Below are 24,211 nucleotides of genomic sequence, written 5' to 3'. Positions count from 1 at the left end.
GGGTCCGGAAACGCGGAAAATCTAATTTTCTATGAGTGATATTTGGACACGGCTAAATTTAAGCAATAACTGGCTTATGTCCTTTGTCTTTTGGAAGTCACACGTTGAAGCAATGACATCTGCCGGACGGTCTTCTGGCAATGCAAAGGTGTCTTTGGAAAAACGTGGGGTCTTTCTGCTAGAAAGAACCTATGGATCTACACAGCTATTATAATCTATTATCACCTACACATCAGTGGTCTCGATGACTAGTCCCTCCCTTGTGAGAGTCAGAAGCAGCTTATCAAGACTACAACGCACTGTGGCCATCTGTTACGCCGGAGATTTTCCGACTACTTCAGGCCGGCATTAGATGCTCTGATGGGTCTATCACCACTTGATGTTTTCATCCGAGGAGAGGCCTTGGAGGTCATCTTAAGGCTGAAATACAATAGGAATGGGTACGGCCCCTGTTCGGCATTAGATAATAGAGAAAGCGTGGACCTCGATCCAACGATCTTGCATTTCTTGAAATAAGGTACAGTGTGGCGCTGCCAGAGGCTTGGTTGTGGTCAAATTGTTTACGCATTTTTATGGATAGCATCAAGACCGAGCACGATTTCGGCTCCAATGTTTATGTGGAATCCAGCGGAAGAAAATTACACTTTGCTCTTAGAATGTACGCATCTCTTTTTCAAGCGGAAATGTATGCTATTCAAGAAGCAATACACTTTGTCCTGGAAAACAGATGAAGGGGCAGATCTGTATGTGTCTGCAACGACAGCAAAGCTGCGCTCATGACCTTAGACAGCCCTCCACCAACTTCAAGGGTTGTTGAGTCCTGTATGTCCAGGCTGAACCATGTCGGTGGATACAATATCTTGATGCTAACATGGGTTGCGGGATATTGCGGGTATAGCGGGTAACGAGACGTCTGACTCTTTAGCTAAGGTGGGCTCTAAGGCCAACTTCTTTGGCCCGGATCCCGTTCTGCTACTCCCTTATGCAGCCCTCATAGCCACGGTTAGCAAACGGGTTACTCCAACCCACAAGCGATCTTGGCAGGCTGAAAGAGGCAGCAGATGGACAAAACTAATGTTACGTGTCATGTACGAGCGACTGTCGCAGATCCTCCTGTCATTAAATAGAAGGGACTGTTGGCAGCTGGTTGGAAAAGGTAGGCAGGGATGAGACGGCGGCCCACTTTTTGTGCCCGACCTTCGCTCGAATCAGGGTTGGTACTGATGTGTTAAGAAGCGACCAGCTTGGCTCTTTGGCACCGAAAGATCTGCTTAGATTTCTTCGGAGGTCGGGTAAATTTATAGAAATTTTAAAAGGAAACCCGAGTGCAGTACAATGGACTTAATGTTGTCTGAGTGCTGTACATGCTGATTTGCTCCTACAAAAAAAAAAAAAAAAACAAAAAAAAAACCAATAACAGTAATAAATTGTTCATTAATTTTAATAAGAAATATGATAAATAATTTGTTCTTCTTTTAACATTTAGCAACACTAAAAAATGTAAATATTCGATACAAAATTATGGTAAATGTGTCTGTTTCAACCAACTGTCCAATAGTCCTCAATCCTGCCCACTCTGCTATGTTGCATAGCCAATACTCTTTCATTCATTTATATTTGAATCGGTGATTTGTTGAGAGTTTTTTGAAACAATCATTGATTTGATTTTTTGGGGGTTAACACTTGGGCAGACGTTTTTCTCCGAGATGTTGCGGGCCATTAACATTGTCAGCCAATATTGTGGTATCATCGGCAAATCGTACATTATTTATTATTTTGCCGTTGATTTTTATTCCTAAGTTGACTGATGCCAAAACTTCTTCAAATATGTAATCCGAGTATAAATTGAGGGGCATTGGTTATAAAACACATTCTAGGTAAGCTCCCCTCTTGATTGCAACATCACTTGTCACATTCTATTATAGACCCACAATCGCAGCTTGGCCCCAATATAAAGTTGAAATGCATCTTATTTCTTTTTCATCAATGTCCATTTGTCTTAAAATGTCACATAGTTTTGTGGGCAGTACCCCATCAAAAGCCTTTTCATAGTAAATCAAGCATATAAAAATGTCTTTCTGGACGGTAAGTAATTGTTGCTACTACTGATTCATTGTTTCAATAGTTCGCGTCGCTAGAGCGATATTTTTCATTGATTCGCTTTGTCTATAAGATTATATTTCCAAATTCCATGTTATGGGAGTCTCACTATGAAACTTGCAGGGATTACTGAGCATTGACCAAGCAATTATTAAAAAAAACTAAGGAAATCAGAGGTGGGTTCTTTTAAAAATGGTTAAAAAAAATTTCGTTTTCTAAAAATTTAAAGAAAAAAAAATGTTCCAATAACGAATGTTATAAATTTTTTAGAATTTGATAAATTTTTTAAAATCTTATAAATATTTTAGAAAAAAATTTTTATCAATTTTTTCGACAATTTTTTTGAAAAAACAATTTTATACATTTTTTTTCGAAAACAAATTTTATACATTTTTTCGAAAATTTTTTTAGATAATGGGAATCGGGATACAAAAACTTATTTTTGTTAAATTTTTTTTCGAAAACAAATTTTATAAATTTTTTCGAAAATTTTTTTAGAAAATGTGAATCGGGATATAAAATTTTTTTTTTGCTAAATCTTTTTTTCGAAAAATTTAAAAAGTTTTTTTTTTGTTAAAATTTTTTAGAAAAATTTATAAAGTTTTTTTTGTTCAAAACTATCTCCAGACTTGGCTCCCTCGGATCCATCGGACAACTTTAATATTTGAAGAAATGGCTGGTGAGAAGAGGATTTTATTCAAGTGAGGAGGTTATTGCAAAAACGAATCTCCATTTTTTAGACCTGAACAACTCCTATTATTCGAAATTGATCAACGAACTATGTCGAAAGTAGTTTTTATTATTCCATGAACTTTTCAAAAGACCCTCGTAGGTATGAATAGAGCAAATGCTATACTTATATACATATGTATGTGTATATGCATATTTATATGTCCGCATAAATATCTGAATGCGCTGTATTCGGATAATCGGCAGCTTATTGCCATCAATCGCCGAGTAAGGAATCAACTGAAGGCATACAAATAAGCAAGAAAATAATAACAAGCGAAATTGTTATGTATTTATGTATTACATACATACTTACATGTATGTGTGTGCATGCTTATTCATCATATTAAAATACTTTATCTTTTATTTTGGACACATTGACACACGTGCAAGCTGAAACATTGAATTATTTATCGTTACTTATTTTCATCTTACGCCTAAGTAACGAAAGCCACATATCAATAATCATTTAACGCTAAGAAATATTTACACTGGTGGTATCGGTGGAGGGATGAATGAAAATAGTAGAGCATTTGTCAATAATTGGAGCATGTGACTCCTTTCGATTTGATTTGATAGAGCGATTGAGAGCTTGCCTTTTTGGACACTACTTAGGAGCTATCAACTACATACTACAGTGGGCAAAAAGTAAGGTGAATTTATTTGTCAAACTTCGCGGGATTAAAATTACGCTCTTGTTATTTTTTTCATGAGTTGGCAGTACTGTAAATAACATCTGAGCAAACTTTCATGTGAATGTCATTATCAGTAATATATTTACGCTTGTGTTTACCAAACGACCAAGAGTGCATTTTTCGATTTTTACAATGTCTGATTTGATTGAGCAGAGATGTGCCATCAAATTTTGTTTGCGGAATGAAATTTCGGCTGCGGAAACGTTTAGCATGTTGCAGAAGGCATTTGGTGATTCGACCATGTGGCAGAAAAATGTTTATAAGTGGTACAAAGACTTCAAAGAGGGTCGAGAACGTGTTGATGACTTGGAGCGCTCCGGACGACCATCGACGTCAACAAATGACCAACACGTCAATAAAGTAAAGGAGTTAGTGCTCAAAAAACGTCGGTTGACTGTTAAAGACCTTACTGATATGATCGGAATATCAGTGGGATCTGTGAAAACCATTTTGAAAGACCATTTGGGCCTACAAAAAGTCAAATCTCGTTTGGTACCGAAAACTCTCAATTTCTTGGAAAAAAGTCGTCGCGTTGATGTGTGTGAAACAATGCTTTCAGACTATCAGGACAAGCTCAAATGCATCATTACGGGAGATGAGACTTGGATTTATGCTTACGACCCTGAAACAACCGACCAATCAAGCGAATATCATGCTAAAGGCCAGGCCAGACCGAAAAGAGCACGTCAAATTCGTTCAAAAATAAAGGTCATGATGACAGTTTTTTTCGATTTTTGTGGTGTGGTGCACTATGAATTCCTTCCACCTGGCCAAACTGTTAATAAGGAATATTATTTGAGCGTTATGTGTTGTTTACGTGAAGCAATTCGTCTAAAAAGACCAGAATTATGGGCCAACAACTCTTGGTTTTTGCATCACGATAATGCACCGTCTCACACTGCACTCGTTCTTCGTGACTATTTCGCCAAAAATTCCACGCACATCGTTCCGCAACCACCGTGTTCGCTTGATTTGGCTCCGTGTGACTTTTGGCTATTCCCAAAACTCAAGAGACCAGTCCGGGGAACGCGTTTCGAGTCGATTGAGGAGATAAAAGCTGAATCGAAGGAGGTGCTGATGGCTATACCGGAAATGGACTATTTGGCATGTTTCGGCAATTGGAAAAATCGTTGGCATAAGTGTATTTCATCGAGAGGGGATTATTTTTGAAGGGGATGAAATTGATTTACTAGAATAAATAAAGATTTTTCATTTTACGACCAAATTCACCTTACTTTTTGCCCACAGAGAGAGAGTCGAAAAAGGCTGATTACTGCAGCAAAAATCTATATTATAATAATAATAAGTGGCACCCTCAGCTTTTGTTGGGTGTATGGCCTAGCTCTTACTCCTATTTGCTGTGTGTGTCTTGCTGTTTTTCATAAAGGAAGGGGGCTACAGTTTCAAATCACCTCCGAATGACAGACGCTTTCTTATGAGAAACTTTTTCATGGCAAAAATACACTCGAAAATTTGACATTGCCAACAGCAAAGCGACCGCTACCTGCTCAACTAAATGGCAGCCTCCACTAGATGGCAGCCGAGGTATCCAGGTTGAAGTACTCGGGCTGTTAAGAAGTGAAGCGTCATTGAAGTTGAGCAAAAAGTGGATAGAACTTTTTACTTCATTAAAAAATAAATCACACTGGTTCTTGCTTTTCATTTCCCAACTATAAATTGTATGCCGACGATCAGATTCAGTCGTTAAGAATACTGGTGCTTGGAATCACATCTTTTTTTACATATTAAAAAAATGCGTCCGTGTTTCTTTTTCTAAATGACGCAGTTTGTTAAAAACCTAGTACAACTTCTCTGAAGGAATCTTGCAATTCCATCAATAATTTAAGAATTTTGCCATTTTTGATATTAAATTTTCAATCATCAGCCATAATAATTTTTTGCGTTTCAAAGGCTTTCGCTATGCTTAGGTTTGTACGGCGTAATAGCGCTGAATTTACCGATCCATACACCATAAAAATTGCTGTGTACCACTTTTATTCGCTTGCATTTGGAGCTGTAATAATAAATGCCGCCTTTCCACCAGCCTCACACTGAAGAGGTAGAGCGCATGCAGAAAGTGTTTCCAAACTTTGCCTTACATTCATCGGGTTTCTCCGATCCTACGCCTTCGTATATTGCACATTTAGCACTGCTCAGTTGGAAATCGCTCTATAAGAGAAGGTCAATATTATGTTTAACTTTTTTTTTTGCATTATACAAGGAGCTTATGAATGTCAGTCACCTTTAGAAAGAATGTTCCGAGTAGGTATCTTCGTGCTTGGTTGCCTTTCTATGCAGTTAATGCTGGAAAGAATTATGCCCGCAATTCGCCCATTGGAGGGGTTATTTGCGAATGTAACCAAATCTCAACATCTATCGATATTGATTTTTCTTTGCCTGAAACAATTTTTACTGACCTTCTGAATGCGCCCTAATTTAGGTATTATTGTTAATTAGTCTGTAAGAAATTATTGTCTCATAGACTATAGATGCAAATAAAGCAATAAAAAAATAAATAAATATTACTTAAATTGAGAGACTTTCAATTATTTTTGTTATCGACTATCAGTTGGTTTTCCTTTGCTAAAATACACTGCATATGAAACTTGAAATCCTACGAAAAGTTTTTTGTAACACAGTCGCCCTTTGGCAGCTTATTGCATGCCCAGTAAAGCTACATATAACATAAAAAAGCTACTCATGAAAAACGCTTGCCTTTAGTAGTGGATATTGCACCACAGATTGGAGCATACATTCAACCAAACACTTCACAAAATAAATTTCATTACTCTGCCTTTCAACTTATGAAACTTACACAACTTTTCAATACTTCAAACTGTCGGGTGGGTGTGTTGGCCCCTTTTCCTCTAAGTGAGTGCGCACATGCCTCCACACATGCGCACTTATGCATATTCAATAGAGTCAATAATTCTGCACGCATCACTCAACTATAGGCACGTATCGATGACGCCTCATTTATAAAATGTGTGACGAACTTTATTTGTCATTCCCACGCTCGGACGCGTTCAAATAGCAGCACGTGCGCAGTCCATATTAGTAGCCTGGCTAAGTGGTTTCGAGTAATTTATTCGCACAAAAATGTATACATTCGAAAGCGCACAAAAACTGAAGGAATGTTTGAGTAAATACATAAAATCATATAAGTAAAATATATGGATAGCAACGTCTATGGATATCTCTATTATTTATGTATTTTCTGGTACACGAAGGTACTGAAAGAAGTTCGGTAGGTCGATGGTATTTTTTGATTTTTTGAAGAAAATGTGTAAAGTGCAATTAGTTTTGTTATAATCTTACGATGTTTTATTTAAAATTTCCGTTTGAATCGTAACATTCTAACTTGGTTTGAATAGAGACGAGACGAACGTAAAAAGAGTGATGGAAAGTCAGTAGAAACTCCAACAGCGACGCAGCTAGAAATTCGTTACTCAATATTTTACGATTTTCAATGTGAACTCAAGCCTGTGGAAATTTTCAATGAGCTCCAAACTGCATATAAAATAGGCACTCCATCTCTTAGAACTATTTGTAAGTGGTGTCAAAAACTCCACACTGGGCATTTTTCTGTGGAGCACAAGCCTCGAAAAGGACGGCCAAAATCGACGACGGTCGAGATAAATGTGGCCCTTGCCGGAGACCCGCAAATGTCACAGAAAATGATATGTAGTTAATTAGGCTTGAATACTCTGGCAGTATTATGAATATTGCATAGTGATTTGCAATACACAAAGAAATCTGCAGTGATGGGCTCCACGAATTTTGAATCTGCGCCAAGAAGAAGCTAGAAAAAATTGTGTTCTGTATTTTTTAAGATAATACGAAAACAGAGAGTCTAGCAATTTTGATATGATGGTAACAGATCCCAAAGCTGGGATTTTTAAGTGTAATCCCGAAACTAAATAGCAGTCCACGGTGTGGAGCCCGAAATGAGCAAATCCACCTGTGAAATCCAGCAGAAAAGGTCAACACCAAAGTGATGTGCCCGATTTGGTTCACCAGAGCAAAAATAGTTGCTCCTATTCAATTAGATGCTTCTCACGCAGTAACTACCAAATCATATACTTAGAACTGCTTACAAAAGGTGTTCAAAATTTCAGTTGAAAATAGAAAAAATGAGGAACTGCGTTGCTACTCCTTACACCACGATAATGCGCCAGCTTACACTGCTGAAATGATAAATGACTTCATTGCGCTTTTTGGCATTAAAGAAATTCCCCAATCGCCATATGCTCCAGATCTGGTGCCGTGTAATTTCTAGATTTATATTTCCAAAAATTAAGACAAAGGAAGAAACTGCAAAAACGCGGTTTTGATGGCTGTGGACTTACAGAAAAGAAATGTATTGCAATTAATGGTGATTATGTGGAGAAGATAAAAAATATTGAAGAAAATGCTTCGCTTCAATTTACCGAACTTTTGTTAGTCCCCTCGGAGATATGTTGAAATCATCAATTATATTACCAGCCGCCAGCAAAGAAAAGCGAACTGCCTTTTTATTAAACTCATATTTACTTAGGACTTTTCAACTAACGTTTCCTTTACACATACACACTCACTAATACAAAGATATTTAGTTGTAAGCGCAAAGATGTATTTATTTTATTCATGAAATTTAAATATCAAGTCAATATTGCCATCGTGCATGGCATATATCAAGACAAGCATTTGTGTGAATGTGTGTTGACATACTCGTAAATGGACGTACCTAAAACTATGTGGTATTCGTTACAAATTTCTAACTGTTAAATATTTTTATTTATTTTTTATTTTGCATGAAAAAGCACCATAGTTAATTTAAGAAGCTTCACAGGAGTATAAAGATTTAATTTATTAACATCTGTAATGCATCGCTGACCACACAGTAGTGGCTGTGTTAGTGAATCAAGAATTTGGATTCCATTTAACAAAGGCAAACAAAAATACGTACTCATGTATATGGGCTTACTGTCCTGCAGGAAAAAGGCAAATAAGTAAGGAAGCAGTCTAATGCCGATACTGGTATTTAAAAGAAGAGTTAGTAGATTTCACGATTGACTAGAAAAGCTCTAGTGATCAAATGACACATTTTCCTGCAAATTATAATTGTTTTTTTTTTTTTTTAGATAAGAAAATTGAGGATTCGCCTATGGATGCCTAAGTATATACTGAAGAGTAAATTTATTTCATAGACTCCATATCCAAGTTTATTAGCAGAAGGCAACAACTAATTCAAAAACAGTCTTTCGAAAGTGATGCCTAAATGTCAGTACTGAATATTTCCTAGACGGTACCTCCTTTTAAATCCGCTTTGACATTTGTTAAGTAGAAAAATGTACAATTTTATACGATTGAAAAAAGCGCACTAAAATTATTAAAAATTATTATAAAAATGGTCGAGATTTAAGAGCCATATATTATATTCAAAAATTCTGCTTGATTGGCGCAGTAACCGCTAAAGGGATTTTGGCCGAGTTTAACAAATGTGCCAGCCGTTTCTTTCTCCTGCTAACCGGCGCGAGTTGAACACACCCAATGAAGCGAAGTTCTTCTCCACCTGATATTTCCGACGCCAAGGAGGTCTTCCTCTTCCTCTGCTACCACCAGCTGGTGCTGCATCGAATACTCTCAGAGTCGGAATTCTGTATCCATTCGGATGACAACGAAACCGCTGGATCTTCATTAGCTGCGTTGTGTCTATGTCATTGTTAAGCTCATATAGCTCATTGTTCTATTTCCTGGGATACCCACCATCACCAACGTGCAAAAGTCCAAAAATCTTCCGCATAATCTTTCTCTCAATCGCCAAAAGGGACGTTTCATCCGATGTTGTCATCGTCCATACGATAGAACGGACATGATGAGAGCCTTATAAATGCTAAACGCACAGAACTTCTACTAAGAAGAGATAAGCACAGTCTTAAGGTACTTGACCACCTTATAAGTTTCAAAAAATTAAATTTTTTTTTTTTACATTTTTTCAATCCTTATACTTTTAAAAATCATCACCTGAAACTGTTTTTTTAAATTCGAATTCTAACAAAGTGAAATCAGTGAAAATGTGCAGGCGCATCCTGCACTCATTACTTGCTGACTCAGCGGAAAGAAAATAGCAAGTTTTAACTTTAAACGCGTTTTTCCAGAAATTACTTTTTTTCGAATGGCGGACACTTTATCTCCGAAACTGCTTAGCCGATTTTAATGATTTTGGTCTTGTTTTATTTGTTAAGATGTTTTGTATGCCAATTTACCACATTTTACAAAAAAAAAGTTAATAAAGTATTGCTTTTTAAGCATAACATTGTGAAAAACAGGGGTGTTTTCTTAACTTTTTTTCAAACATCCGCCATTTTTTTATTATTTTTTTTTTTTGTCAGTTTGTGGTAAATTTGTTGTTTCTCTCTTTTGTTTTAGAATTACCATTTCTAAGATTAACTGTCCGCCGCAAGACATGATTTTCTTCAGGCCTCGACTTTGGCGCCTCCTGGATATATGTTAAAAAAAGAAATTTTAATAAATCAATTTTTTTTTTGTATTATATAAGCTCTAAATAAAAATTAAAAAAAAAATTTATTTTAATATATTATACAGAACATGAAAAAAAAATTATTGAATATGTTGTACTTTTTAGCTTTCCAAGGTGGTCAAGTACCTTAACACACTGATTTTAGTTATTACAGGGTACTGCCTTATCAGTAGGCACGCCCGGAGAATGAGTGTGCAAACACATGACTTCTGCAGAAGTTGTCTAGACGAGAAAGAAACGATACCGCACCTTCTGTCTCACTGTCCTACTCTATCCAGCAGTAGACTCGCATTTAATAAATTGGAAGTTCTCGGCTCTGTCGAAATAAAGGCTCTTACACAATTTTTGAAAAGTACACATTGGTTTTAAGAGGGATAAGGGCTAGTTCCTCACGCGGCATCACAATGGGCCATGAGCCTGAGTGTGTCCCACAGTGGACAACCGCTTCAATATAACCTCACCTAACCTCGTCGGGAGAGAATTTTACTACTCAAATGCCTACTTATTCCAAAGTAGCACTTGTTGGCAAGAGAGATTCCCTGGCTTTCCAGGCTCACATTATTATCGATGTCAATGCTGGTTCCTAGATAAACGAAGTCGTTTACAACCCCGAAATCATAACTGTCTGAAATGATGTGGATGCCGATTCGCGAGTGCGCCGACTATTTGTTTGATAACAGGAGCTACTTCGTCTTGTCCTCGTTTACCGCCACACCCATTCGCTTTGCTTCTTTATCCAGTTTGGAGAAGGCAGAACTAACAGCGCGGTTGTTAAGGCTAACTTCGTTTTTTTTGGCGATGAGATTGAGTTAAACATGCCTTCGTACCATATAGTAAGCGTCGCTACTACGTGTGTGGTGACTGCCCTAAAAATATCCTTCCTCTCCTCTTGGATTTTCCCCTCCACACCACGACTGCTTTCGCATTGCCTCGAGGTAGAGGGACAATGACGGCGTCCTAAGAAGAATACTTACTTGCACACCTTGCGTCCAGGGTAGCTTGTTTTGAGAAGCTTATGCTCAATGATCTTCAGCATAAGTTTCCATTGCTCGTCTCTTTTTTCGGATTATATCCTGTACCAAATTTGCAGCGACATTCCATTTTTCATGGCATATCACCATTTGCTCGATTATTTTTTCAGGTGTAAATATACAATACTAACAGCTCATTGCGGAGCTATTCTCTCTGTATTCCACCTCTCGCATTTAAGCAAGGTGTGCTCCGCATCATCATACTCAGCGTCTCAATATATGCAGTTTGGAAGGTTCACTTTTCCCATTTGCCACAAATACTGGCGAAAGGACCCATGGCCGGACAAAAACTGTATGAGATAATAGTTAACCTCACAGTGCTTTCTTTCCACCCACTTTTTTAGATCAGGTATTAGTCTCGCTGTCCATCTACCGTACCGTTCAGAGTTCTATCTTGCCTACCAAAGTGTGGGCGTTTGAATTCTAATGTCGGAGCAGCATGGCACTGGAATTCCTGAGATTTTTGCCTTCCATCTCCATTTGCGTCCTTGTGCTAGAATATCTATAGAGATGCTTATGCTGATAACTAAAACCGCTGCTTCTGCTACTGTTCTGTTTGAAGAAATCACTCTGAGAGCGCAGTTACGTTGCACCGATTGCAAAGTTTTTCGCCGATATTGCATCCTTAGCGAATCTGCCCGTTATATATGGGCGTCCATATAGAAGAATCGAAATCGTCGTGTTTCTTAAGACCGATGATGTCAGTGTCATCGGCCTACGCTAACAATTGTATACTCATATAAAGTGTGATCTGCACGACAGCAGGGAAAGGAGTTGCTTATATGACGCAATGTCTGAATTTGGTTCCCACGCAAAACTAATACGGCTGGGCAAAAATGACGCTGGTCAATACCAGTAGCGCTGTGAGAATTGGGAAGGACCCCTCCGGATCGTTTGATATCAAACGAGGCTTCAGAGAGTGTGAGTTCTTTAACCTGCTGGTAGAAAAGATCGTGCGAGCCGCAGAACCTAATCGCTCACTTTACCTATTTACAATAAAATTTTTTTCTTAAATTTTTTTTTTAAATAAAAATATGATGTATAACAAAAATCTCATAAATTAAAATTCCAAAATTTTAGGCGAAATTCAATAAAATTAAAAAAAATGTCAAGAAAATTTTCAACGTTTTAATAAGAAGAACTTTTAATTAGAATCTTTAGAAAATTACAGTGAATGCAGTTTTATAGGGTTTTCATTTTCATTATAATAAAAATAAAAGGTCAAAGTCTTCCAAAACCGCATTGAGAGTTGAGAATATTTTCCGCATTTGATGTAGAGAATATGCTTCCATATGAAGCAGACTTTTATATGGAAAGCCCCACTTTCTTACCAAAACTAATAGTGCGGCTTTGGAGTAAACCCTTATATATATGTTTCAGTGTTGGAGAACAACCAATCAATATTTTAACTTAAATGAAATTCTCTTGTAATTAACCCGGCGAGCGTAAGGTTGGGTGAAATTCACCCAGCCTGTAATAAACCGTTTGATATTTTCTATTCCGTACGTCAAAATAAGTTGTGCGTCTGAGTAGCTGCGCGGGGGGAGGTAGGCATTCGTTGTGTTTCATGCCGCAGTTGACCGCCGACTGGCGAGGTGTTTAGATGTTGTCAAAGTTGCGGCCGGGTAAGTTTCACCCACCTTACGCTTCGTGTTACAAATTCGAGTAAATACTTTTTGTTTTATATTCGTTATATTTTAGTTTTTATTTTTTTTTTTTCAGCTAAATAATTAATATGCCATACGAAGAAACCCAAAGAAGATTATTGAGGGTTTTCGAAGCAGCTGATCAGGATGATTCTTGTGATGATTCTGGTAGTGACTTCGAAATTGATAATGTTGGCCAAAGAAGCTCTGAAAGTGATTCGGAACAAGAGGTAGGATTACCGAATGAGGAAGAAAACGAAGCTGAGGGATCTGAAGAACGTGAAAGCAATGATAACAGACCATATTTTACTGGAAAGAATGGTACAAAGTGGTTTAGTGTACCAGAAAGGTCTAACGTGCGTACGAGATCAGAAAACATTATAAGGGAAAGGCAGGGCGTAAAAGATATTGGCAAAAATGCAAAGACAGCTGTTGAATGTTGGAAACTCTTTCTTACTGATGAGATTTTGCAAGAAATATTGTTACATACAAATAGTCAAATAAATCTGAAGAGAACTGCTTGTGAAAATAGTCACGTAAAGAAATATATCATGGCAGACTTGTCATCGTCAGAATTAAAGGCTTTTATCGGTCTCTTGTATCTTGCAGGACAGTTCAAAGCAAATAAGCTGAATTTGAAGGATCTGTGGATAAGTGATGGATCAGGGGTTGAGATTTTTAGGACAACGATGACTTTGAAGAGATTTCAATTTATTCAAAACTGTTTACGGTTTGATGATAAGAATACTCGGAGCGAAAGAAAAGCTACTGATAATTTGGCTGCCATTCGTTCTTTTTTCGAGAAGTTCGTAGCAAATTGCCAAATTGTTTATACACCATCTGAGTATACAACTATAGATGAACAACTTCCATCGTTTCGAGGCCGTTGCAGTTTTCGCCAGTATATGCCCAATAAGCCAAACAAATATGGCTTGAAAATATATGCCTTGGTTGATGCAAAGTCGTTTTACGTCATCAATCTTGAAATTTACCCAGGAAAACAACCAACAGGCCCTTACGCTCTCAGTAACAAAGCTTATGATGTTGTGGACAGACTTGTGGCTCCAATTTCCAAAACCAATCGCAATGTCACCTTTGATAACTGGTTTACCAGTTATCCGTTGATGTTACACTTATTGAAAGAACATCGTTTGACAAGCACAGGCACTGTTCGAAAAAATAAGCCCGAGATTCCAAGTCAGATGCTCCAAACGCGTAACCGAGAGATCCCCAGCACAGTGTTTGGATTTCAAAAGGATATATCTTTATTGTCCCATGTGCCAAAAAAAAACAAGGTTGTTTTGTTGATGTCAACATTACATCACGATGATAGCGTTGTTGCTGATACTAATGGCACACAAAAACCAGAAATGATTATTTTTTATAATCAGACCAAGGGAGGCGTTGATGTTGTAGATGAGCTGTGCACCAACTACGATGTTTCGCGAAATACAAAGCGCTGGCCAATGGTGATTTTCTATGCAGTTTTGAACATGGCTGGTATAAATAGCATAATAGTTTACAAGTCCAATAATAGTAGCAATTTGTCACGCCGAAATTTTCTTAGAGACCTGGGTATTGGATTGGTTTCAGAACATTTACAAAACAGAAAGGAAAATCAGCATTTACCCCGAGAGCTTCGCAAACGAATTCTGGACCAAGTGGATGAACCCTCACACTCACAACGACCTCCAAATAAAGTTCCTAAGCCTATCAGGAGATGTCAAATATGCCCTACTAAAAAAGATCGCAAGACTAAACACACTTGTTATAAATGCAATCGCTATTTATGTATGGAACATGCTGTTTTCACGTGTCAAGATTGCGCTCAAACTGAAGATGATTACGAGAACTCTGAATAACTATATAGTAAAAGTTTTGATCTCATATGTTTCCTAATTTTATAAGCTAGAAGTAAAAGCTATTCGTTTTGTTTTTTTTTAGTTTCTTTTTTTTATAAAATTATAATACTAAGTGTTACACTTTGTTTAAATGAAAGAAAATATTTTTGTTAATTTCATAAATAAAGATTTAAAAATATTTGTTTGCTTTATTTTTCCTTCCCAATCAGTTCTTGGGTTATTACATAATTGTACTAGTAAATAAAAACATATAAAAATATTATGAACACATTAAAATATCTAGCTCAATAAATGGGTTTGTTACACCCAGCTTACGCTCAATGTAATAAATATTAACCTTACGCTCGCCGGGTTAAGTATATTTTAAATACTGCGAAGTACAGAGTAGGAACTTAGAATCAAAACTCCTTCACTACGTGCTTCGTTTTCATTGTATTTGGAAGCATGTAAGTTATATCATTTTTAGTACTTACTTTTTTTTGTTGCCCACACGTAGGCTGCATGCCAAGTGTAATAAGTCGAATGTTGCCAAATTATGTCATCAATGCGCCCACAACTCCTTTTCTATACGCCCTTGTATGCGAATTAATTACACTTTCTCTGGACTCAACTTAGCATCGATGGTCGCACTGTGGTTACATTTCCTTTATATCATTCAGATTTCAGTATATCGAAATACATACATACATACACCTAATTATTTTACTTATCATAACTTTGATTGCACCCTATACACGAGGTGTGTTCAAAACCTAAGGTGAATTCTCATTTTTCTCAAAAAATATTTATCTATACATCAATTTCTATTTTATCTCTTTAAAAGTAGTCCCCCTCACATATAATAGTTGTACACTTGTGCCAGCGTTTTTTCCAATCCTTGAAACAGTTTTGATATGCAATTTTTGGTATGTTCTTAAGCTCTCTCGGCGATTCGGTTTTTATCTCCTCAATCGTCGCAAAACGCCGTCCTTTCATGGGTCTCTTCAATTTGAGAACAGGAAAAAGTCGAAGGGTGAAGGACCAAATCTGGTGAATATGGTGGCTGAGGCATGATAACTTTGTTGTTTTTGGTCAAATAATCTCCCACAAGCAAAGATGAGTGAGCAGTTGCATTATCATAATGCAAAAACCATGATTTTTTCCCCACAATTCCGGGAGTTTTTTTCGTATTACTTCACGTAAACGGCGCATAACTCAAGTAAGTATTCCCGGTGGTCTAGAGCTCCAAAAGTCACAAAGTTTTTTACAATAAAAAATTAAAAAAATATTTTTAAATATTTTAGGCTTTTTATTTATTTCCTTTTACATAGCAAAATGAAAAAAAAAAATTTAATTTTAATAATCTAAAAAATGGGGCTGAAGTTACCCTCTCGAAAAATTGGATCTGCACAGTGCTGACCATTTTGGCTCTTCTATTTATCTGAAACACAAAAACCAAAAAATTATTAATCAATATGACCGTAGCTATGTCCCCTACCAGAATGAGAAAAAAGAAAAAAAATTTACAAAACGGCGCGGTTTTCAATTTCACACTCTAAATATCGGATTTTTTCAGTTTTTTAATAAAAAAATACGAAATAATTGAAATAATAACATGATTTAAGTACGGCCGAGAGCCTTTATTGTTGTGAATAACATATACAATTTCGGACGACTTGGTTGAATAGAAAAACTTTCATTTTCCTTGTGGATTCTTTTTATTTGGTCTTTTAATTTTTTTTACATCAAGTCGAGAATATGATGTCATGTAAATGGCCGCCGCCACAGTTGATTGCCATTTGAGCCCTTTTTATGGCATTTTCCATCACTTTGGCCAAAACTTCCGGCGATAGGTCCTCACATTCTTGACGGATATTGTCTTTAAGAGCTGCAAGAGTCTGAGGCTTGTTGACATAAACCCGCGACTTCAAAAAGCCCGACAAAAAGAAGTCTGGAGCGGTCAAATCAGGCGATCTTGCTGGCCAGCGCAAATCGCCAAAACGGGAGATTAGGCGCTCGGGAAATGCATTCTTCAGCTTATCGGCTGTGGCACGTGCAGTGTGTGCCGTTACACCGTCCCGTTGGAACCACATGTTTTCCAATCCCAATTCATCAAGTTGCGGCAAAAAGAACTCGTTGATCATTGCTCTGTAGCGCTCACCATTCACAGTAACCGTTTGGCCCGCGACGCCTTCGAAGAAAAAAGGTCTGATGACTCCTCCAGCGAAAACAGCACACCATACAGTGACTTTGAGCGGGTGTAATGGCTCTTCGTGGGTTGCACGCGGATTTTCAGTGCCCCAGAAGTGTAAATTTTGCTTATTTACGTACCCGCTAAGATGGAAATGGGCCTCATCACTCATGATTATTTTTGATGAAAAATCATCTTCCTCTTGGTGGTGATTAGCGAGCAGCAGCTAACAGCTGATGCATCGTCTGGACTTTGTACGGAAACATCTTCAAATCGTGTACCAAAATTCGCTGTAAAGACCGTCGACTGATACCCATTTGCGTGGCACGTCGTCTGGTCGATGTCGACGGCGCTTCCATGACCTCCTCGGCTACAGCAGCAATATTCTCTGCAGAACGGCTACTCCGGGGTCTGCCACGCCTGGCAGCATCTCGTGTTGTGCCAGTCTCTTCGAGGCGAGCGGCTAAACGTCGCAGTGTTTCACCAGTAGGCGTTGGACGGCGAGGAAATCTGCGACGAAATTCACGTTGTGCCAAAGTCACCGACCGATTATTGGTCAAATAAATAGTCAGCAATATTCCGCGTTCTGGAGCAGTGTAGTGTAACATTATTTATTAACGTGTATTTCGCATGTGTTTACTACACAAATGTCAAAACAGAACTGACATTTGGGGCCAATCGCAAAATTTATAGCATTTTCTGATAGGAGGATTACTTTAGCGCCACCTGTTATATACCCATGATTCATCACCAGTAAGGACCCTTTTAAGCAAAGCTGTTTCATCGTTAACGTCATTCAACAATTTCTGAGCAATCCTCATGTGACGTTGTTTTTGGTCAAAATTCAGCAATGTTGGAACGAACTCCGTCGCCACACGGTTCATGACCAAAATTTCCGAAACGATTGTATGGCATGAGCCAACCGATGTGCCATTATGCCGGCATCCTTAGCAGCTGATCTAATTCTGATTCGACGATTCTACGCAACAATTTTCTTCACTTTTTCAACATTTTCATCGGTACTTCGCGAACTTTTACAATTCTTCTTATTTTTTTAGCAAACCTCGTATACGTATATTTTGACATGTATGTGTGTGAACATACTTAAATGCCAATAAACACATGAACGAATTTTTGTCCGAAATTTTTCTTATCTCCATTGCGAAAACTCATCAGCAGCGTCAACCGAAGTACATATCTTTCAACTTATTTGCTTAATTGCTACAATTGCGAACACGAAAATATGTGGCCCTGCGTTGATTCCATTATAATGATCAAACAGTATTTGTCGCGCATACAAATTGAGCTGTTCCGAATGAAAATATTGAACGTCAAAGAACGCAATGCAAAAGTAATTTTAATGCGGAAATGCGTAAATGAACTTCGCTGGCATATAAATACCGTATTATTTATTAACCCTATAGTCAAACCTACTAGTTATGAATAATCCGATAGTACCCTGGTATATAACATGCGGCCAGTTTACTTTGCAGCTGAAGTGGTTCACATTTTAAAATATTTGAATGCTGGCGACGATTGATGTTCTACGGAATTCCGCTTTTCATTTCAGGAGAAAAATTGGCACTTTGTGTGGGAAAATGTGTAAACCTTTTACTGGAATTCGTTGACGGGACGTTAGACGGACCCAGAGATACGCAATTTCGTGGCCCGTCATCTGGTTGATGCTTCTACTGTCTTAGTAAAATAGACAGCCAAAGCCGCTATGGCGTTGGTGGTAATGGTGGAAGTGTTGTCTGAATGACACAGTCCAGTCCACAGACCCAATTAGCACAAAAAATAGGATTTTGATACACCACTTGTAGAACGACTACTTTTTATTTGTAGAACCATCTTGATTTGTATGTGAATCTGCCTATGTCGTCTATTTTTTTTCTGTAATTCCTTTCAAGTTACGCATCGATGATTCCTCCAGCATTCTGTGTCGTAAAGCAACCAGACTTGGATACTCGCACAGATAGTGAAAAACTTTTTCTTTAGATTCTTCTTGATTGCAGCTTCTACATCTATCGTTGTATGGCCACTCCATCTCCCTGCATGGTGTTCCGAAGGCCAGTGTCCGGTTATTGTTGGCGTAACTCCAAATATGTCTGTTAGTGACTTTCTTAACAAATCGTCAGCTCAGGATTTATTAAAATTGAGCAACGTTTGCTTAGTTATTTTGCTGTCAACGACCTGCTTCTGGAATAGCGAGAAGATCTCCCTTTTGCGCACTCCTTAGCCACAGCCTATTTCTACCGCTTCGAATGCTTACAAGATGCCCTCTGTCTTGCCAATTCATTGGCTTTCTCATTTCCTTCTATGTCCCTATGGCCAGGTACCCAGACGAGTGTTATGCCAGTTCTGCGCGCTAAAATAATGAGTTCTTCTTTGCATTTTCTAACGACGCCGCTATTGCAGCCTATTACGAAGTATGGCATTCCACAGCTTATATGTTTTTATAATGCAGCTGTCTTGTACTCAAGTGTCAAATATGTTTGACGTGCTAGAATTATAACAGATTCTGCTAGGGTGATTAATTCTCCGTATTACAAAATAACGGGTTTTATCTTAAATTTGTTTTTCGACTTTTAATGATTATAATTTTAAAAACTAGATATTTTAATATTTTATTCATTATATTTTAATTATTATTATTATATTTATTTATTAGCTTCAATTATACTCACCTCTAATTGAACATTTTCCAACTAGTACAATTATAGTCACACTCGAAGTAGTACGATTTCCACCTCCAAAAACCAGTTCATGAACTACTGCATAGAGCAAACATATAAATACACTTATATATATACATACATATGTCATGCCATTCTATTTACGTATGCGCTTGTAAATGCACTTAATTTGCTCTCTTTCTGGCAAATTGTTGGTTAAGAAATATTGAATAAAAGTATTCACATCATATCATGAAAAGCCACCTCCCATCTCGCACAGAAGGCGTTCGAGCTTCAGCTTGAATTGCAGCGCTGGTTTATGTATGAAGATATGTATACTTATCCATACACACGCGCATACATACATACAAACATGCATGATAGTAATCAGCGGAAATGAAAAAATCACTCGTTTGCATTTTTCTTCAATATTTTCTTATTGAATTGACTAAAAAGATGGAAAAAAGCTCCTGTTCAGCTATTTGCTGACTTTATACTTTTTGTTATCTTTGCTCTTCTTAATTAAATATTGTACAGAATACGTTTTAAGTAATGAACTGTCAATATATGTATATGAGCAACATAAACGGAAATGAACTCTATAGAATTTCTTTTTTAGTGGCAGCGAAAAAATTGTATTTTAATTCAATACCAGAAATGATGTCATATGCAAAAATGGCAAACTAATTAAATATCTGAACCAATTGAAACGTACTGACTTGAAATATAAGAAAAATTTAAGTAATGGTTTATAAAAAAATTTAATAATAATATTTTTGATATTAACTGTGAAGGTGCCTGGATTTTATATCAAAAAGTTCGTGCCTGTATTTTGTATATATGAAAGAAAAGGCGTGACGCGTCAAGGAAAAAAAATTGCCAAAAATCAACGGGATTTTGTATTAACTTAAAAGTTTCAGTTTCTCTCACAAAAGTTGAATTAGCTATAAAACGGCATGCCTAGAAAAACTCTAAAAATTCTATTTGATAGTTGAAAGTTTTAATGAAATTGTGACAAATTTCAAAAAATTGCATACAAAATTAGAAACTCTGCGTTACAAAAGCATGCGGCATACAAAAAAGGAAGTTGGCTACTTTTTTCCATCAAGAGGCGAGTGGCAAACTCAAAGAACATGGAGAAGAGCCGTATTGGATGGATCCAAACTAGAAAATTAAAGAGCCTATAGAGTTTTTTCAAAAGAATTAGGACTAGAAATCTAGACAATCTGTCCGACTTCCGGACTAACATATGTCAACTAAGCATTGAGACTAACTTCAGACATATACTTGACTTCATAAAGAAACACACACATGTAGCTCCATGCACTTGTCATGCCCAAGTGTGCTTACACTTAACTGTCAAACTCATATTATGCGAAAGTTTCAATTCAAAATGCCACACAAACTGGATTTACGTAAATCTGTCGCCAATTTGTTTGGACGACTCAGTACAAGTGATATTCTGAAGGTGTTTGAAGATAAACGAATCTCCCATGCGACTATATTTCATGTTTTGAATGATTGCCCGAATGGAAAAGAACCGGAAAATAAGGTTATACCAGGTCGCCCACCCAAAGTAAGTGCCGCAACAACGAAAAAACTGCTGTCAAGTGCCAAAAGCAAGGTTGGTCAATCAACACGCAAATTAGCACGAAAATTTGGCATTTCAAAGTCTGGCGTTCACAAGATTTTGAAGAAAATCTATGTAATTTAGCGTAAACGTAAGAGAGCACCAAAATCTACAGCGAAATAACTCGAAAAAATACCAATTTGCTGCCGTGCACACGACGCTTTTTACACTGACAACATCGACACAACACCAAACTAGGTTAAATATGCCAGCAAATCAAAATTTGTGCTGAAGGTGCTAGTGTGGGTGGCCATTTCTTCGAAGGGTGTTTCAGAACCATTGATTCGCCAAAACAAATCCAAAGCGATCAATGCAGACGTTTATATCGGTCAATGCTTGCCAAAACTGAAGAAATTCATCTATAAATATCACAATAGTGATATACTCATGTTTTAGTCAGACCTTGCAAGCTGTCATTATGCAAAAAAAACATTGAATTGGTTAACTGAGCAAAAAATACTATTTGTGCCAAAAAAGGACAATCCTCCAAAAGTGTCACAGGCACGTCCAATAGAAAATTTCTGGGCACTTCTCAAGCGGATGGTGTACGAAAAGGGCTGGGAGGCACAAAACGAGCAAGAGTTGATTAATCGAATCAAGCGAAAGTTGAAAGAAATCGATATACGCACCGTCCAGAACTTAAATCGGGACCTTCGCTCTACTCTACTAAAAATCCAAGACAATGGCCCATTGAGTGTAAGATAAATGTATTTTTGATATGAAACCAATCGACTGAAGTACCAAATAAAAAAAAAAATTTCAATAAAATTTTAATTTAATTCAATTGTTTATTTTCAAATGGCGTATGCCAGAAGTTAGTCTCAATATTTAGTGGACATATGTCACTGTAGCGTCTACCAAGCAAAAATCTCAGCCATAAAGAAGTTGACTGTGTGCTTTAACACACACGTCGTAACAAAAACTACGATAAATATTTTCTTCGATAGCCAGGGGGCAATCAAATCGCTGAAGGCAGTCATACAAAGATCAAAAGTTGCTCAGGCATGCCTGGCAGCTCTTAATGATATTAGCACCACCTTCAAGATCAACCTCATATGGATTCTGAGACATAGAGGTATTAAAATAACAGATACACAGTGGTACCATAAGGGACCTACATGGTCTAAGTGAGTTGAATATTCTATACCGACTGGCACAAAAATTTAAGCTAACCTATGGCTGCAAGCTCATCAAAAAAGGTCAGATTTGTGGAAAAAGCTTTCGACTTTTACATGCACACCGTTTACATGCATTTAACGTTACTATCGGCTGCCGTAGCCAAATGGATGGTGCGTGACTACTGTTAAAAGGAGTATGTAGGTTCGGATCTCCGTGCATGAGCATCAACTAATTGAAAAAGTTTTTTTTTCTAAGAGCGATCACCACGCGGCAGGCAATGGCAAACCTCCGAGTGTATTTCTGCCATGAAAAAGCTTCTCATAAAAGAACCATCTGCCATTCGCAGTCGGCTGGAAACTCTAGGTATCTCTATTTGTTGCAGAACATCACGGTGCACGCCACAGACATTAGGAAGAGCTCGGCCAAATACCTCACAGAAGTGTACGCACCCTTATTTATTTATTTTTACTTTGAATTAAAAACTAATTTTTTAATATTTTTATCAATTGATTTTTTTTTTTTATTTATAATGAATTCACAAAAAACTTTAAAAATACTGACAGTCTTGGTTTTTATGCCAACTTTTTCACTTCCATCAGCAGTCACACGACCAAAATAAATTCGCAATATTTTTCAAAATATTTTTACGTATTTATACAATATATAAATATGAGATATGAGCAAGCACCATGTAACAAAATTACAAAACGAAATTGAAACTGTCAAAAGCAATATTTAATAATGTAACGCTTTGTAACTTGGCACCCCATACATACTCAAAATGCGTGTGTGTGAATGCGCAATGTGCACACCCTGCAGGGAAAGGAAATAGCTTGTGCTCGTTCCAAAAGCAGTCGGTTCTATGCTAATAGTATTTTTTTTTTTTAATTTTTAGTGTGCCCAATGAGCGCCACTTCGGCCGAAATCGTATTTTACACTTGCCTTCATTCGGCGTTTTGCTTCAAATTTTACGCATCCTTACACTTTGAAGTAACTAATTACTTCATCCGCACTTCCTGTCTTTACTTCAGTGCCATATCACCAGTACCACATCTGTAGGCTTGAACGTATTTGAAAGAAATTTCTTCGTTTTACTCTCATATCTCTGAACCTCTTTGATCCGATTCCTATTTTATAAAGCAAGGTGCGCATTACTAAATTAAAAATCGTTGCAAAGTAGAAGAAGCATACTTTCACTCTGCTTTCTTTTCGATGTTATAAATGGGACAGTTTACTCGCCTTTAGTCTTAGAGCGCATTAATTTTAACAAAACTCGAAAAAATCTTAGGAGTAATGAGTTCTTCTTCCTAGAACGGGTTTAAATTGCTTATGCCTCTAAAGCACCTTTGGTTAGAACATTGAACAAATTTAGCCAGATTTCCAGACCTTTGATTTATCGGTATCTAAATATAGGTTCACTTTATCACTGAATGAATTTTTTAAATTTTTTCATATATATAATTCCTACAAACACTGCGGGTTCTATGTAGTCTACAAGACAGTCTTTGTACTAGATTTTCTAAATGAATCAATGAATTGCGCAAGTGGCTGCTTGTAGTAATAAAAGATGTTTTGTGTGATCCGGTTCTAAAGTGTCCGCCATATAACTTTTCGGAATTAAAAATGCTATAAAAAAGAAACTACTCAATATTTTTCCAAACTGTTTTTTTTTTTATTTTGAAGTACAATCCTTCCGGTTAATGATGGAACACAACTTCATTCATATGGCTGCCTCAGCTAGCCATGCACCATCCCATACGATCGGTCCAATTTTTCAACACAATCAATTGTTGCTGATTTGTTTGCATAACACTGGTCTTTGATGGCACTCCAAAGATAATAATCCAACGGCGTCAAATCGCAGCTCCGAGGCGGCCAACGATATCAGAGTTTCGGCTGATAATGCGATCTTCGAAGACAGTGCGCAAAAGATTGATCGTAGCATTCGCTGTGTGGCAAGTAGCGCCATCTTATTGGAACCAAATGCCACCAATATCCTCCTCTTCAATTTCTCGGAACAAAACTTCGTTC

The 24,211-nt window shown here is 37.3% G+C and overlaps 1 protein-coding gene across 1 annotated transcript; it reads left to right on the top strand.

The window, feature by feature from the left end:
* The first annotated feature begins 13,700 nt into the window (after nucleotides 1-13,700).
* Nucleotides 13,701-14,586, top strand: LOC129237607 (uncharacterized). Its single transcript, XM_054872448.1, has one exon. The coding sequence runs from the start codon at nucleotides 13,849-13,851 to the stop codon at nucleotides 14,584-14,586; it is 738 nt and encodes a 245-aa protein (XP_054728423.1). The 5' UTR covers nucleotides 13,701-13,848.
* The last annotated feature ends 9,625 nt before the right edge of the window (nucleotides 14,587-24,211 follow it).

The sequence above is a fragment of the Anastrepha obliqua genome, chromosome 1 (genome assembly GCF_027943255.1).
Source record: "Anastrepha obliqua isolate idAnaObli1 chromosome 1, idAnaObli1_1.0, whole genome shotgun sequence".
NCBI classification, from domain to species: Eukaryota; Metazoa; Arthropoda; class Insecta; order Diptera; family Tephritidae; genus Anastrepha; species Anastrepha obliqua.
The sequence above is the reverse complement of the archived record's forward strand: the minus strand, read 5'-3'. Positions and strand labels throughout refer to the sequence as shown.